The 15,962-nt window shown below is 36.9% G+C and overlaps 1 protein-coding gene across 1 annotated transcript in view; it reads right to left on the bottom strand.

The window, feature by feature from the left end:
* Window positions 1–680: 680 nt before the first annotated feature.
* Window positions 681–15,962, bottom strand: part of LOC140228924 (uncharacterized) — a 160,034-nt gene continuing 144,752 nt past the window's right edge. The window contains exons 94-102 of the mRNA XM_072309190.1: window positions 14,380–14,461; window positions 12,278–12,368; window positions 11,087–11,163; window positions 10,062–10,196; window positions 8,725–8,847; window positions 7,690–7,838; window positions 4,872–5,016; window positions 4,010–4,101; window positions 681–2,938 (exon numbers count right to left, since the gene is read on the bottom strand). Of these exons, the coding sequence (XP_072165291.1) occupies window positions 4,051–4,101; window positions 4,872–5,016; window positions 7,690–7,838; window positions 8,725–8,847; window positions 10,062–10,196; window positions 11,087–11,163; window positions 12,278–12,368; window positions 14,380–14,461 (853 nt within the window). The 3' untranslated portion in view covers window positions 681–2,938; window positions 4,010–4,050. The remainder of the gene's footprint in view (window positions 2,939–4,009; window positions 4,102–4,871; window positions 5,017–7,689; window positions 7,839–8,724; window positions 8,848–10,061; window positions 10,197–11,086; window positions 11,164–12,277; window positions 12,369–14,379; window positions 14,462–15,962) is intronic.

Below are 15,962 nucleotides of genomic sequence, written 5' to 3' on the forward strand. Positions count from 1 at the left end.
TGTGTGTTATTGTTTTACCTTATCTACAGAGTATATATTTTTGTTCATATCTATCATTGTTATATCTATATATACAGTTATCACGTGTAATATATGAAATATTTCTCATGCTTTGTTGACACAGCTAATTGGGAGAGTAGATGCCACCATAGTTGTTCACTTCACATGTGCATAAAAAGATTGTCATATTCTTGGAAGTGTTCTCTCTCTCAGTTGTCATTTTGTTTGTGTTTGTGTCGATTGTTTTCTCTTGTATGCTTCCTGTAAAGTTTGATTGTTTTTCACCACTTCCTGCGAAGTTGTGTGTGGAAGCATTCTGATGTTTCATGGAAGTGATAGTTACAATGTGTACATGAAGTATAGAAGCAAATGAACAGCACCTCCTCGATCAATACTATTGTGCTCACTACATTGATAATACTGAGCTTTCCAAGGTAGTGCTGGTAAGAGTACTGGTTACAGGTATGGAAATTTGACGTTAGAATGCTTGAAACTCTCATGAGAGATTTTTAGTCATTAGTACCTCAGTATGTTACAGGAAGGTTTGGGAGTGTGTTACTGGTTGTCCAATATGCGTTCACATCGGTTCAACTGTCATCATCCTTCAGTTCTCCTGTCACACAGTCCTGTGTGAATGTTACTGACATCTCACAAAAACACACAAAACTTGCCAAGGCATGTACCCAAGTAACCACTTTTATTTATATTATTTCAAGGACAGGATTGCTACAAATGCAAAATATCTTCCTTTACTGTGAATAGATAACATTCAACTAAATTTGCCAAAAGTCAATATTTATTAGAAAGAAGTCTCCAAAATTTCAGATACAGGTATCTTTTTTAATACAGTGTTCTCATAAGTATCTTGGTTATGATGACATTGCATTAAAAAAATAATAACTTCCTTGCACCACCACCAATACACTCAATCTTTGGGACTGGTTTTCTGCTGGTATGCAGAGAGTGAAGTGATCTATTCCCCTAAAAAGAAAACCATCATACAGGATTCAAAATACTTTTAAGATTATAAAAGGTCAATAGTGTGGTAACCTTTTATCATCTCAATTCTTTATCACACAAAAAAGAAAAAGCTGAAAAATTACATTATGATAAAAGAAAGTTTACAAATGTTTTAAAAGCATTCTTATAGAAGTCTGTCTATGTCTATTTTTTTTTTTTTTTGCCTTAAATCTAGAGTATAGATACAGTGTATGCATAGCAAAGGCATTTGGGATTACTATAATTATATATTTCATTCATGACAATTCAATTTCTCTGAGCTCAGGTAGAGGTTGACATCACACCAGAACCATGATAGCAGTCAACTTCTTCAAGTTGTTGAACTTCTTGAGGATGTTGTTGTTGTTGTTGTTGTTGTTTTTTTTTTTGAGAGTCCAAAACAAAATACCAAGTATGTTTCTACATGAGACTTGCATGAATTAAGATGGACTATTGTCTAAATACCTGTCATGGTTTTGATGCACACCACAAACTAAAAGCAACTGATCAAACTAAAGGTAACCCATCCTAGTACTGCTATATGGCACTGAACACCCACAAAGTGAAACATTTCTTCTGCACAATATGAGGTGTTTCTCAAAAGTAGATTTTGCATCTATGTTGTGATCAACTTAAAGAGAACAAAAAAGAAGAAAACATTAAGTTGAAATCGATTATTCATAAGCCAAAATTAAGGAAAGAAAAAATTAACAATTTCCCAATGAAAGACTTCAGTGAGACAGCATAAAAGTTGCACAATCTGTAAACACAACAAACAGGTCATCACAACCTTGAAAATCATAGCATATTTATCAAAACATAAGCTTAATGTGTTGTAACTGAGTAAAGCAAAAGTCTGATGCATACCGGTACATAATTTCTGAGTAAAGCATGCCGAGTAAATAAATTCATGACCTGAAATATTGAGGATTGGTATCCAGAAGGGACACATACATTACAGCATTACCGCAATCATTACAATACATTATCAATACATCACTTCACACATCGCAGTTGTGGTCAATACTACCTAACAAGTTAATCTTTGCCTCTGATTTTTACACTCAAAAGTACTTGCATGAAAACAGACTAACATGTTGTGTGACATGGGACTTCACAATGTATAAGTACACATAGAAACAGCGGACTTGTTTTACAAGCAAAACCGATGAAACAAACGCTTATTTATTAGAGTAAATTTTTCTCACCCCACCATAACAAAGTTTCTATGTTAAGTCAAACCTGTCTAGAGCAGCCATCCAAGGGAGACAGAGAGTAGCCTTTATAGACAGGTTCTCGGACATTTCGTGCATACAGCATAATTGTACATGTGTACAAGTATGCACATATTTCATACACTGAACAACATAACCTCTAATCATTCACACAAACTTTCCGATGCCAAATCATATTTTTGAGCTGTTGTTTAAATTATTATTGCAGCTGATTGAGCAACATGTTATGCCAGATCACATGAGGTGATGGTAAAAATGTATTTGCTCATGATGAAATGATAATACATATAGCACTCAAAATGGAGTGAAATATTATACACCTGCCCTTTATTCTATCTTGTATAAGACACACCCTACCACAAACAAACTTAATATTGTTATTATGCAATACCATATAAAAGCAAAGCTATACATGTTTTAGAATTTGTTCCATAAGATTTGGACTATATTTTTGTCTAGCTATGTAAAAGAGAGTATTATTAAAAGTCATTTAAGGCTATCAAAAATCAGGACTTCATATCAACATCAATTTTTGAATCAGACACAACAGGAAATGTACCAGCTCATTAGGTACAGCTGTAGTGCACCTTGTCGTATTATATACAATATTCATTCACAAGATGTCGTAGTGGGGCTGTACAGTATGTGAGGTTCAAAGGTTTCCATGCTCCACAAAACTTCATTTCAAATGGATGCACCTAATGCTGTAATAGTTCATGTAAAACATAGATGAGAAAGAAAATACAATGGATAAGAAGAGAGTCCTACTGATATATCAAATGGTGAAAAAATACAAAATTAAGAATAGAGAAATGTAATGCTGATACAAACGGATAAACACAGTTCAAAAAACAAAAACAAAAACAAAAACAAAAACAAAAACAAAAACAAAAACACTGTGCCATAAGCATGTGGTCACCATGCATACATTTACAAGTACATTGCCATATACATTATATTGCCATAACAATTATATCAATGTCCAGCTTAAGCTAGCTATTTGACACATCTTGAACAAACCCAAATACATCTGCAGGCCAACGATTTGAAGCCACATTTACTGATGTAAACATTTCAGCAAAAGCAAGAAGGAAAAGCAAACACCAACAACAAACAAATGGAAATCTGTGCAATGAACCATTCAGGAAAATAGTGTTTTAGGCACGATATCTTTAAAGACAGATTCATCATCGAAGCTACAAATAAATATTTATGAATTCGTAAACAAGGCATTTGCTTGGAAATTTGACTGTGATCTTCAATACACATTGCTAAAATATGAATTTTGATCATTTTTGCCTGTGACATCATTAATCCTGTGATGGAAACAATTTGATACCAACAAGAATTTGAACTGACCTTGCACCAGTTGTATTAAACATCTGCTCTCTTTTGAACTTTTTGTGTGTCGCATTCACAACACAGTTGATGGCTTGCCAACTTCATAAATTTGCTTAAATACACAACTGCGAACAAACTGCTTGATAGATCGCAATATGCCAAAGTGAATTAAAAGTGGTATAGTCATGGCTTTGCCACTGAATTTTACATCACATCAAAGCTTGGAATTTTCAAGACAACTTTGCTGTTGCAGCATTTCAAACATCACTGCTTCCATGAAAAGGTATATGGCTTTGAAAAAACAATGATTTTCCAAAAGCACTCATATGTTGTGGTCTCAAAACAATGTGGCAGACAGGGTTTAAAACAGTCAATGGCATACAAAAAGTTAGCGGTAATAGAGTACTACCTATTGGAGACAACATGGCTCCTACCTGTCATGTGACACATGGCGGCTATCCCAGAGGTGTCTGTCCTACTGGCGCACCAGAGGCAGCAAGCTGGTATGGATGAACATGTATTGTTTCTAAAAGGTGAAAGGAGAGAGGATACAATGGTAAATGGGATTTCTCCTAATTTTTTTGTTTTTGGTTACTTACAATGTAGTCACCTATGTGAGCTTAATTCTGTTGGTACAATGTACATTATGATGTCAAATCAACATCAGTTCTCTTACAAGATATGACAGGCTAACCATCCAACAGATTAAAAAAAAATTGTATGTTATTGGGTGAGTTCATTGCTTATATTCTGCTCTTTGTTGTGTTTTCCTTGTTTTTGTAGTCTTGCAATTATCTACTGTATTACTTACGAACATAATGTATCTTCTGTTGTACTGTGCTCCTATGCACATACTCTAGTTCACACATCAATACTGATCTTTCAATGAAAATGAAAGAAAAATTAGGTAGTACTGCAAGATATGGCCACAGTTGGGAAACAGGTACTCTTCCATGTACTTTACTAGCTCTGATATGTCATGATATGAAGCTGAATCTATTCACAAGTTCTGTGTCTGCTTAATCTAAAACTCAGCCCACTATTAAAAAAGAACTGCAGTCTTAGCAATATGTCCTCCAGTTATCAATACTTTTAGACCCATATTCTCTTTGAAACTTATATGTAAGAATTTCAACTTGTTGAAAATTCACTTTTGAATTTTAAAACAACAAAAAGAGATTCCTACATTGAATTTCAGACAGGCATATCTTTTGAAAGCCAATAGCAACTAGCAATGTAATACAAAGAATAATGAGATGCAAATGGGTTTTCCTTGAGATCAGAATGAAAACATACCACTGTTTGGACCATCGAGAAGCGCTGTTGCCTCATCCGAGCCACTGTTCCGTACACATCGATTGTTCCGCTCGGCTTGCTGGTATCCACCACAGTAATCAGCTGGTCTAGAGCTATGAACACTCCAGTTCGTCCAATGCCAGCGCTGTAATATTATGGACAGCAAAATTATTGTTTGTCATGGCTCATTCATAACATTCTGATTTTGTCTACTACAACATCTGGTATCTAAAGTTGACTCACAAAGAATGATAATATAATCATAGTGATTATGTCACATTTCTTTTTTCTTTGCAGTACTTTGCAATTATCAATGGGTTTAATTGGTACTCAAAGTTGACCTTAACCCTAAAAGGGCCGGGGGGGGGGGGGGGGGGCGGAATCCGCCCCCCCTCGACGTTTCGCGCTATAATTCTGTAACGCGAGAAGGCCTCATCGCGAGGCTTCTTGACTTTCTTCGTTCAAGTCTCGCGCAACTTTTGAGACCAAATTTGCAACGTCCGCGCATACTTTTGCGAAGCCACGCCCATTTTTGTAACGGAATGTCGCTCCAAAACGGGCACAATTTTGTGATTTTGTGTACATTTCCTATGGAAAACAGTGCTCTGTCATGAAAGGCATAAAAACCTGATTATTTTTACAATTAATCACTTTCATTGATTAATTTTGCGCTAATTATGGTAGAAAAGTGGTCAGTGACAATTTCCAATGAAAAAACAAAGAAAAAAACAAAAGTTGAAAAACAAAGAAATACATAAGAAATTCTGAAAACAATAAAATACATAAGAATTGAAATGAGTTTTGGAAGTTTTTGTGATGTACAATTGTTGAATATGCTAAAACAGATTTACAGATCAAAAATTAGACTCTCAATGCTTTTAATTAAGCTAAAATATCACCTTGAGCTTAATTTGCATAATTAATTAATTAAAATTAGAAATTGATTGTTTCAAAAAATCTTATGACACAATCTTGTAGATTATGACGCGGGTCTCACGCATGCAAAATTTCATCGCGATCGCACCGCCGATGGCCGAGATCTCAGGATTCCGCCCCCCCCCCCCCCCCCCCCGGTCTGAGCATAGCCAAAAAAGCCCGGCCCCTTTAGGGTTAAAGTGTCAATGTCCTTGATTCTAGAACATTACGTTATCTGTTAATCTTGATTTCTTTTTCTTTTTTTGTGAACAATTTGTAATTAGAGAATCATCTTGTATCAAAATAGAGTCAGTATGTGTGTACTACATGTACATGTACTCCACTGAACAATTATCCTATTATTAACAAAATGTCACATGTGTCTTTTACACTACTGTCGCCTGAGATACCATGCATCCAAGATAAAGCTAATTTGTCCCATGCTTCTATTGCCTGGATGGAAATGATCAGTGTCATCCAGCAATATGACAATAGCATATGGCCTTGCTCAAAACGAAAACCAAGCAAACCCAAAATGAAATAAAAATAGCAGAAATATCTCTTCATATTGTTCTGTCTTTGTTCATGTTTTTGCAACATACCATTGAATCAAACTGTCATGCAAGTGTACTTTGAGTTGCTGTACAAATTCAGAAATTCCAAACTTAAACCTGAACTTTGGACCATTATTAGATCATTTGAGAAACTAAAATGTGTCATGCCATAATACCTTTCTTAGATCAATTCAATTTGTGACATGCAGAATGTAACGGTAGGGAATTGTCTATAAATTAACGACACAATCAGCCATCATATACTTCTACAGAGTTCATCAAGATGTGTCAAAGCATTTGCATGCTATTGTGGCTACAATTTTCATTCCTTTTATTTCCCTAGCTTTTACTGATGGAAAAACAGATGGAAAGTCAGTAACCCTTCATGACTAGGCAGCACAGAATAAAAGACATATCCCAAAGTGAACAACTTGAAGTACATGTACATCACAAATTTACTTTAAAATGCATATCAAGCTGGTAATGCAAAAGGCATCATTGATAGGTAACCAATCACATGAAATATAGATCCCTTTATTCAATAAGCCAGTTCACATTTAGCTCATGGGCACAATAGACGTTTTCACATCAGCCCGATGTTTCGAAATAGCGCGCTATTTTCTGACTTGGGAAATTAACCTGATCACAAAATAGCGCGCTATTTGATATTGTGAATACAAATTAGCGTGCTAATTGATCGAGAAAATTTCTCAAGTCCAACTAGGGATTAATGCGAACAATTGAGCTATTTGATAATGTTCAGGCTATTGTGAATAGGAAATGAAATAGCGCGCTAATTTGCGATCGCAAAAAATATCTCGAGCTTGGATTTTTATCGGGCTGATGTGAAAATGCCTATTGGTACAAATGACCTTTCTTTTTTCTCAATTGGTTAGGCACTTACTTCACTCATTTTCAAAGCAGCAAGATGTGTGAGCTGCCCACAATTTATGGAATTCACGTTCAAACAAACAATGAACTTGCACAGGGCAGGTGACAAGAATGGTTTGTCAATTGACACTTCGGCAGGCATTCATTGCATCGTTTCGTGTTGAATGCATAAACAAAGTCTTTCTACCAACATTAAAATACCAGGCTTGCTGTCAGGTGGATGTGCTAGTAAGCACCATTTACAAGGGTTACATGAATAATCATTACATCATGGACGCTTATCTCAGTGAATTAACAAACCAAAATGCCTGTTGGTACAAATGACCTTTTTCTGCTCATGCACAAAGTGGAACTGTAAACTGGCTTATTCAATTCCGAAGTCGAGATCTTTATACTGGAGACACAAGACCTGCAACTGAACAGGCAGCAAACTTTCATAACTTTCCCCATTCTCCTACCTGCAATGAACTGTCATGGGTCCCATGTTGCGATCATGCGCCATCTGAATGGTCCTGATGAAGTCAATCATGGGCCGCGGTGTATTGGGGACATCGTGGTCCACCCAGCCCTTGAACGCATAATGCGTTGTTTCTAGCTGTCTGTTGCCCTATATAGTGTCAGGGGTGAAAGGTCACGCATTTCATGAAGGTCTTACCAAAACTGGAGTAACTGTGTTGCACTACACAGTTTCACAAGCTGTAAAATTTGGGATTGACACGCTGCAAATCTTATGTCAAAATCCTGAAAACATCAGAATATTATGCTGCGAAAGAACATAAGGAATGTCAAATATGAGACAGTGATGTATTTGTTTTATGATATTTGAACTTTTCTCATTTCTTCGTCTTATCTTCATGTTTTTATCGATGAGAGCACCTTGAGCATTTCATTAATGGAAATGGTGCAATATGAATTGTAACTATTATCATTGTCATCAACGGTAGTGCACTGTTCAGGTATATTGTATGTACGCATACTTACGAATTTCATTTCACAAGTATGATGTTATGACCTACGACGTGCACCAACCCTGCAAGAACTAACACCCTTTGGGACTACAGTCCGACCTCTCCTATCCAGCCTCCCTTTATGAGGATCTCTCTATTATCCAAATGCGATCTCTAAATGATTTTTTGTTTTTTAATCTAATAATTGTGGGCAAAAGGGGGATTTCAAACTTAAACAATACTCTTACACAAACTGACATGAATTACATATTATTCTCAACATAATTATCATACATTGACATCTAATTTTGATCTAAATAACATGCATTCAGACATTCATTACCCCCAAATCATTGGAAGAACATGGACAGAAAACATCTTTTCATTAAAATCAGGGCACGGCACAGGCGATCATTCTGCAGCTGCATGTATTAAACAGCGAGTCTCCCATATCCGGCCAAACCTCCTATCCGGGATTAGCGCCGGTCCCAACATGTCCGGATTGGAGACGTATTAAGTATGTCATACAAGTGGACAGAGACTGACCTTCTCCAGAACAAAGGAACGGACAACCCAGTGGTCCATCTCCTGTTGGTTGACCATGGTGACGATCACACTGCCATAGCTGACCGGACCCTCGTCATCAGGCCAATAGTGCTCACATTTGGTCTAACAAAAGAAAAGATTTTCATCTAATCTATCAGACTTTGAAAGCAAAAAAAACAGGAATAGGGATATCAAGTGGAAAACAGGAAATTTGGGAGATCCATATTTCCAAAGATACAATAGTGGCGGATCCGGGGGGAAGCACACCGGGTGTGTACCCCCCCCCCTCCTTTGTTTTTTGCTAAAACAAAAGAAATAAAAAGAAAAAATGGGGGAGGGTCGTGTGCACCCCCTCTTTACGGAATTCCTGGATCCGCCCCTGAACAATGCAATATGTCTGCTTCACATGAGATTGTTTGTTATCTTATTACTCTTTGTTACTTTGCTTGATACAGCTTTTATTCCAGCAATCTTCCAAATTTCAATGTTTACAGACTTAAACTAGATTATTCTTTCCCAAGATAGTACACTATTTTGTCACTTTTTTAATCGAGAGTCAAACTGTTTTCTTTCTTGCACCAATGTTGACTGAATTCCATCAAATGGGTTCCAAAATACGAAACTTTTATCTATTCACCCGAAAGTTATCGACAAGCAGTTAATTTTGGCATGATTATACTTGAATGTAACATGAAATTTCCTTTATTTGATCTGAAGTTATCAAGCAAGCACAATATATATATATCAAAATATGAAAGTTCTGCGTTGGTGTGTAGTAAATAGATATCAAGTGTAAAAACAGCCGTATAAACACCGCAGGAGCCAAATTTTTTTTGGGCTCCTGCGGTGTTTATACGACTGTCTTTACACTTGATATATATATAAATATATATATATATATATATATATATATATATATATATATATATATATATATATGCCATGGGTTGTAGAACGGACAGATAAAGGGCTTTACACATAATGCCTGTGACACCAACACATATATAATCGTATAAAATCTTTGGCTTTTGATTATATACTCTCTCTGATTATTATTCTATCGACACAATCAGTTTGTTTGCATGTATTCAATAAATCAAATTTCAGTAATGCCCTATACTATAAGTGGACATTTTACATGGGTAACTTTTTTGTGTGTGTGCTTACCATGGTACCATGAATTTGCATGTTTCTATTTCCGTAGAATCAAAATTCAAAGTGACGGCAGCTGCTACCCCTTTACTACTTGTGCTCATTTCATGTCCCACCAAATTCACACTTTTCACAGTACACATTTCATTCATTCCCATGGTAATATCATGTCATTATGACCTCACCTTGCCCCCTTCGACTAGGCCTGTTATCATCACAATGGTCGTACTCTTGTTCTCAAACACCATCTCCCAGAAGTCATTGACAGAGTCAGGAACAGGTCCCTGAGTGGCGATGTAGTCCTTGTTCGAATAAGCACCCTGCACAAATAGATAGTAAAAAATATGCAGAATGATATCTGACGGGACCTGTACATTATCTACAAGTGCACCAACGGGTTCAAGATGTGAATTTAAAAGAATCAGTAGAAATATTAGAAGGTCGAAGAACCCTAGTAAAAAAATTTCCACTTCATGATGCAAAACTTTTATACTAGTATAGAAATGCGGATGAACAGCTACTCATATCATACTTATCACTCTATCATCACACTTAATATGTTTTTTTTTTCTTCAAATCAAATTGGAATATATTTGCTGAATATCAATGAACATTTTGGCTTACCCAATTTCAATGATCAAATCAGGTATCGCATTTCCCGTAGTTATTTACGCATTAGTCAATTTGATCTAAACTGCTCTTTGTTCCAGTCAAAATAAGGTATTGTGATACTCTGCCATGATGGGAGAATTTCCTGCTGACTGATGATTGACAGACAACAGTGGTTCCTACAGCATTTTTCACTATTGTAATAATAATAATAATAATGTAATGTTTTTATGTAGCGTGATTCAACGCAAAATAGGTTCTTAAAGCACTTAACAAATACATTAAATGATCAAACAAAGTAACAACTGAAAGTGGAAAACTACATATCATAATGCTTACGCTACATTTATCTTTATATATGCATGCATATAAATATGTATGAGCATATGCACATGATTTTCACCCATTTGAAAGTGAATTGAGGGTTGTATTTAGCAGGACTTACCGAGAGGTAGTTAGCATTGATGTAATCACTTGTTGTATTCAGCAGGACTTACCGAGAGGTAGTTGGCATTAATATAATCACTTGTTGTATTTAGCAGAACTTACCGAGAGGTAGTTAGCATTGATGTAATCACTTGTTGTATTCAGCAGAACTTACCGAGAGGTAGTTAGCATTGATGTAATCACTTGTCTGCCCTTCCTCCAGGTCCTGCAGGTGGACAGCCGTCTCATCAACTATTGAGAAATGTAAAGATCATCATCATTTTCACTCTAGAGAGAGTGTACAATATGGTAGGCGCGAATGGATAGGTATCTGGAGAGACAAGAATGTATCTATTTGTGTGTGTGTGTTTCTGGTTCTTATTTTCATAAGATGTGTATACAGATGAATGCAGTGTCAATAATCTTTACTCTTGATGAAATGTAAGTGGGGCATGAACTTTGCATTTAACATTAATGTGATGATCTCTTCAATATGTTTTTTTTTTTTTTTTTTTTTGTAACGCCTCTAGTATGACACATTGTGCTTTCAATGTACTGAACTGTAGGACCCCATTTACAGTGCAGGGCCGGGCCGAGCCACGGCCGAGCCCGGCCTCATTGCGGTACTCGGCCCCGCAATTTTGTCCGTTTACAGTGCCGGGCTCCGCCCGGGCTTTTAATTCAAACTTTTCAATATTTTGTCATAGTGACGCTCTGCTTGTAAATGAACGACTATTGTTGGGAGCGCGCTGGTCGCAATTTGGTACCGCATTTGGCCCAGTTTGCGCTTACAGTGAGAAAAGGCCGGGCTTGGCCATGGCCGAGCCACAGCCGATGCTACCTCCAGAGCTTGGCCAAATGCACGGCTGATTTTGGTACCGCATTTGGCCTTTTGGGCGTTTACAGTGAAATGAACACTCACTGTAAACAGGGTCTAGGATGTGAAAAAGACAAAATCGTAACAGTACATGAAAAGTTATGTAAACACAACAGAAGAGGCTTAATGACAGGAAGTTTCTGTATCCAACATAAACTTGCTTTAACATTCACATGATGCCCTATTTTCACTATGTGTTCTTTCTTCAATGACATATTGTACTATGAATGTACTGCCCTATAGGATGTAAAAGGACATGGACACTTATACACAAGATGAGTGTAATGCTCTGCTTTACACAACAACTAATGAAAGAATTAGATTCCAAACATAACATGGAAATGTATGTTTAATCATCAGCTACTCTCGTGCCTGAAGCATGAAGTGTGTGTAAATTACAATCATGAAACCGATGCCCGTGGAAGAACAACAGTGAAGAAACAACATGAATCAATGTATGCAAAGCATATATCTCAAAGAGAGACTTACATGGTAGGATGTTTCTGTATCGATTCTTGGAGGCATTGACAGGTTGCCGCGCCTTGTCAGTACTCCTGTCTTTTCCAATGTTGCCGAGAGACTGTATTGACATGGAAGACAAAGCACACTTATATTACATATTTGCCAGGCAATATCACGAAACATATTGTTACAAAATGGCACTGCAGAAAGAGAAACACTTGATGTTGCTCTTTTTTTTTTTGGGGGGGGGGGGAGCAAACTCTTTCTTGTATGGGTATGCAACCATGTGAAATAGTGAATGTCTCTCTTTATATTGTTACACAGAACATGATAATGTTCATGCTTCATACAAGTTATAGGTATATAATGTACAAAATAAATGCATCACTCCTAACAAATCAAATTTGCCTGTTTTGATTTACGGATGATACGAGAGGTTTTGAGACATTGTTGTTTTGCTTGTTATGGAGCTTGTGGTTGTTTTCTTTTTGATCATTTTATTTTGTCACAATTATACATATTCAGAGATGATGCACACTGCAAAATTGGTTGGACGATGAAAACAAATTCACAAGCTTACTTGAGTCCCTCCCCTGTTAATCTTCACCTGATGAGAAATTCTTACCCATCCAGCTACTATATCTAGTATCACATCTGCTAGATCCTCGTTTGCAATGCATTATGATTCACCACTGGCCTAACTGATACTTGACACAGCTAAGTAAAAAAATGTAAAAATTCACATAAAATCTCTTTTACACCATAAGTTCCACAATGCCTTTGAGTTGACTGCTACACTACACTACATCAAATCTTCAAGATTAGGGTGACATTGGGGCTCATTACACAGCTACTGTACTGTTGTTGGTATTACGTACACTCCATGCCATGCCCTCTTGGCTAAAATCAATTCAGGAACAAGAAGCATGGCATGATTTTTCACTAAATCATGCCCAGTTGGTGTTAAATGACCTAAATTTTCTCCCCTCCTCATGTTTATCTTCAGCTGATGTGAACCTACTACCCTCCATCTCATACAATCTAGCCATACCAGAGTGAGATAAACAATATCCAAGGGATTTAATATACACTTGTATATATTGCCATGCCACTTTTTCCTGTAATGGCATATTTTCAAGGATCAAAATGTCAGTGGCCAAGGGATTTTTTTCTTAACCAAATGCATTGAGACTGTTTTTTTTTTCTTGACCAAATGGGTAAAAGAGTCTTCAGTTAAATACAAATTATTTGATAGGAAGAATATACATGTAGCTAGTATCAAGTGAATATTATTGACTAGAAAATTGTCGGCTCAAATAGTTGGGCGAATATTGTTTAGAAACTGAAAGTTAACTGATGCAAGTGTATCATTACTCTGCCTACACCCTGGTTTCTATGCTCCAGAAATGCTTATGTGCAAGTGAGTGTATACTAGGAGATTCATTAGATAGCGAGGCTTTCCTATACTTTTCAGTTTGGCAAGCTTTGGGCCTTTCTCAGCCTGTGCGTAGCTTTTCAGTGTTTAGACATCAACGTAAGTAGGCCCTATAAGTAATAAACCATCACAGACAACCCTGCAAATCACATCATTGCACACATCGCAATTCATTCATTCACCTATAGCACAAACGTCCAACTTGCATAGAAAAGAAAATGTTGGAACACCTCACACTTATATGCTTATACATATCTGCACTGATTAACAGTGATGAGGTCCAGTCATTGTGATTGCAGGAATTGAATTCTTTAAACGTTGAATCTGCAAGGTTCTTGAGTATCTGACAACCTCAACAGAGATAGCATCATCTCCAGCACATGCTGCCACTTGTGTGAGTTTGTGACAATCCACAATGAGTATCATCCTACATACAAATTTTATCTCCATTGTAAGTTTTTATCTCCTTCTACAGACGTGTTTCATAAAGCTGCTCGCAAAGTTACGAACAACTTACGAGCGACTGGTGATCAGCTCTTGTGCTGAATTATGGAAATTCTGATAAGCATAACACATCAGAACTGATCACCAGTCGCTCGTAAGTTGTTCGTAACTTTACGAGCAGCTTTATGAAACACCCCCAGGAGAACAATTGATGCAATGTACATGACTACAAAGAGACAGGAGTACTTACGTGATACTCATCAGCGAACCCTGCGTTGTTGTCAGCACTCAGCTGGCGGACATGCTCAGGGAATTTCTTGATCTGAACGGGTCTGTGGAAGAAATATGGATATGCGCATTCATTTTCCACATTGGCATGCTTTATTTTACTTTACTTATGAATTGAAATTTTCCTGTGGAGAGTATGTAGATGATGACAAGCAGGGAAGGCAGGAGGGGGGGGGGGGGGGGAAGGGAGGTGGAATAAAAAGAATGTTTGCAATTGAAAGGAGCGTTTGGAGCACTTTTAACCTCATGTAGCAAAGGGTGGAGGTTAAATAAGTCCCCCATTGACATTTTTCGCGATAATTGGAAAACAAAACAATTTTTTTTTTCCACTGAAATTTCATTCACATCTGGTACACATCTTGAGACCCTATTTGTGAATATTGGAGTACGCTTGCCACGATATAGCACATTTTAGTGACCATTATCACCAAATCAACAATATCACCATTATCACCATGGCAGCTTCCAATGGCTTTTCTTTGTACAATGTTTGAGTTTTATAAAAAGTGTACTTTCATTGTTATTCTCTGATAGCATCTTTTTTTAGTTATCATCAACTATTCTACATAAAGAGAAACAATACAAAAAATCAAGGAGATACATAACAAACTAGAAATGTCGCTACGGCGACTGGTGTATGCCTCCGCCATAATACATGATTCTCCTAATAGGTCTATAGTGCAATGTCTTGACAATGTGTGATGACAGTTTCACACAATTGGCAAGATATTAAAATGACAGGTTTGCCACAAATGTGCTGAATGTTCACTTTCCTAGAACTAGGTTCAATTGGATGAATGATTAAAACGTCAGAGTGCAGGTATTTGGGGGAACTGATGATTTTCACTTGACTTTTGACCCTTTTACAAGTTTATGCATTGAGTAATTTTCAAGGTATTGAGAAAAAGTATAATTTCAGTATCAAATGGTAAAATAGTATTATCGAAACCTGGCCTTTGACCTTTGACCCCACAGTTCCAAAGAGAATCACTGTTAGGTAGAACATGCATAAATATGTAAGTTTCATGACAATACCTTGAGTTATTTTTGAGATATGGAGGAAAAAGTGCAATTTAGCACTTTCACTTGACCTTTGACCTTTTGACCTTTGACCTTTTGACCTTTGACCTTTTGGCAAGAAACTTCCCACAGCATATATATTGGATTATACATGCATACATCAAGTTTTTCAAAAATCCTTCAGGTATTGCATAAATATAAGGAAAGTAGTTATATTTTGAGGAGTTGACCTTGACCTTTGACCCCTGACCTTTGACCCATGACCCCCAACTTCCCTAGCTAATCACTGCCCATCGGTACAAGCATATATACTAAGTTCCATGAAGATACCTTGAACCATTTGCGAGATATGGAGAAAAACATGAAATTTCAAATTTTTTTTCACAAAATAACCTGTGACCTTTGACCTTTGACCCTGTGACCCTAAAATCCATACAAAGTATCATCCCCCACGGATATACCCTCATACCAAGTTTGATGCAAAACCACCACACGGTTCTTGAGATATCGACAAAAACAAAACGG

This window comes from Diadema setosum, chromosome 5, assembly GCF_964275005.1.
Source record: "Diadema setosum chromosome 5, eeDiaSeto1, whole genome shotgun sequence".
NCBI classification, from domain to species: Eukaryota; Metazoa; Echinodermata; class Echinoidea; order Diadematoida; family Diadematidae; genus Diadema; species Diadema setosum.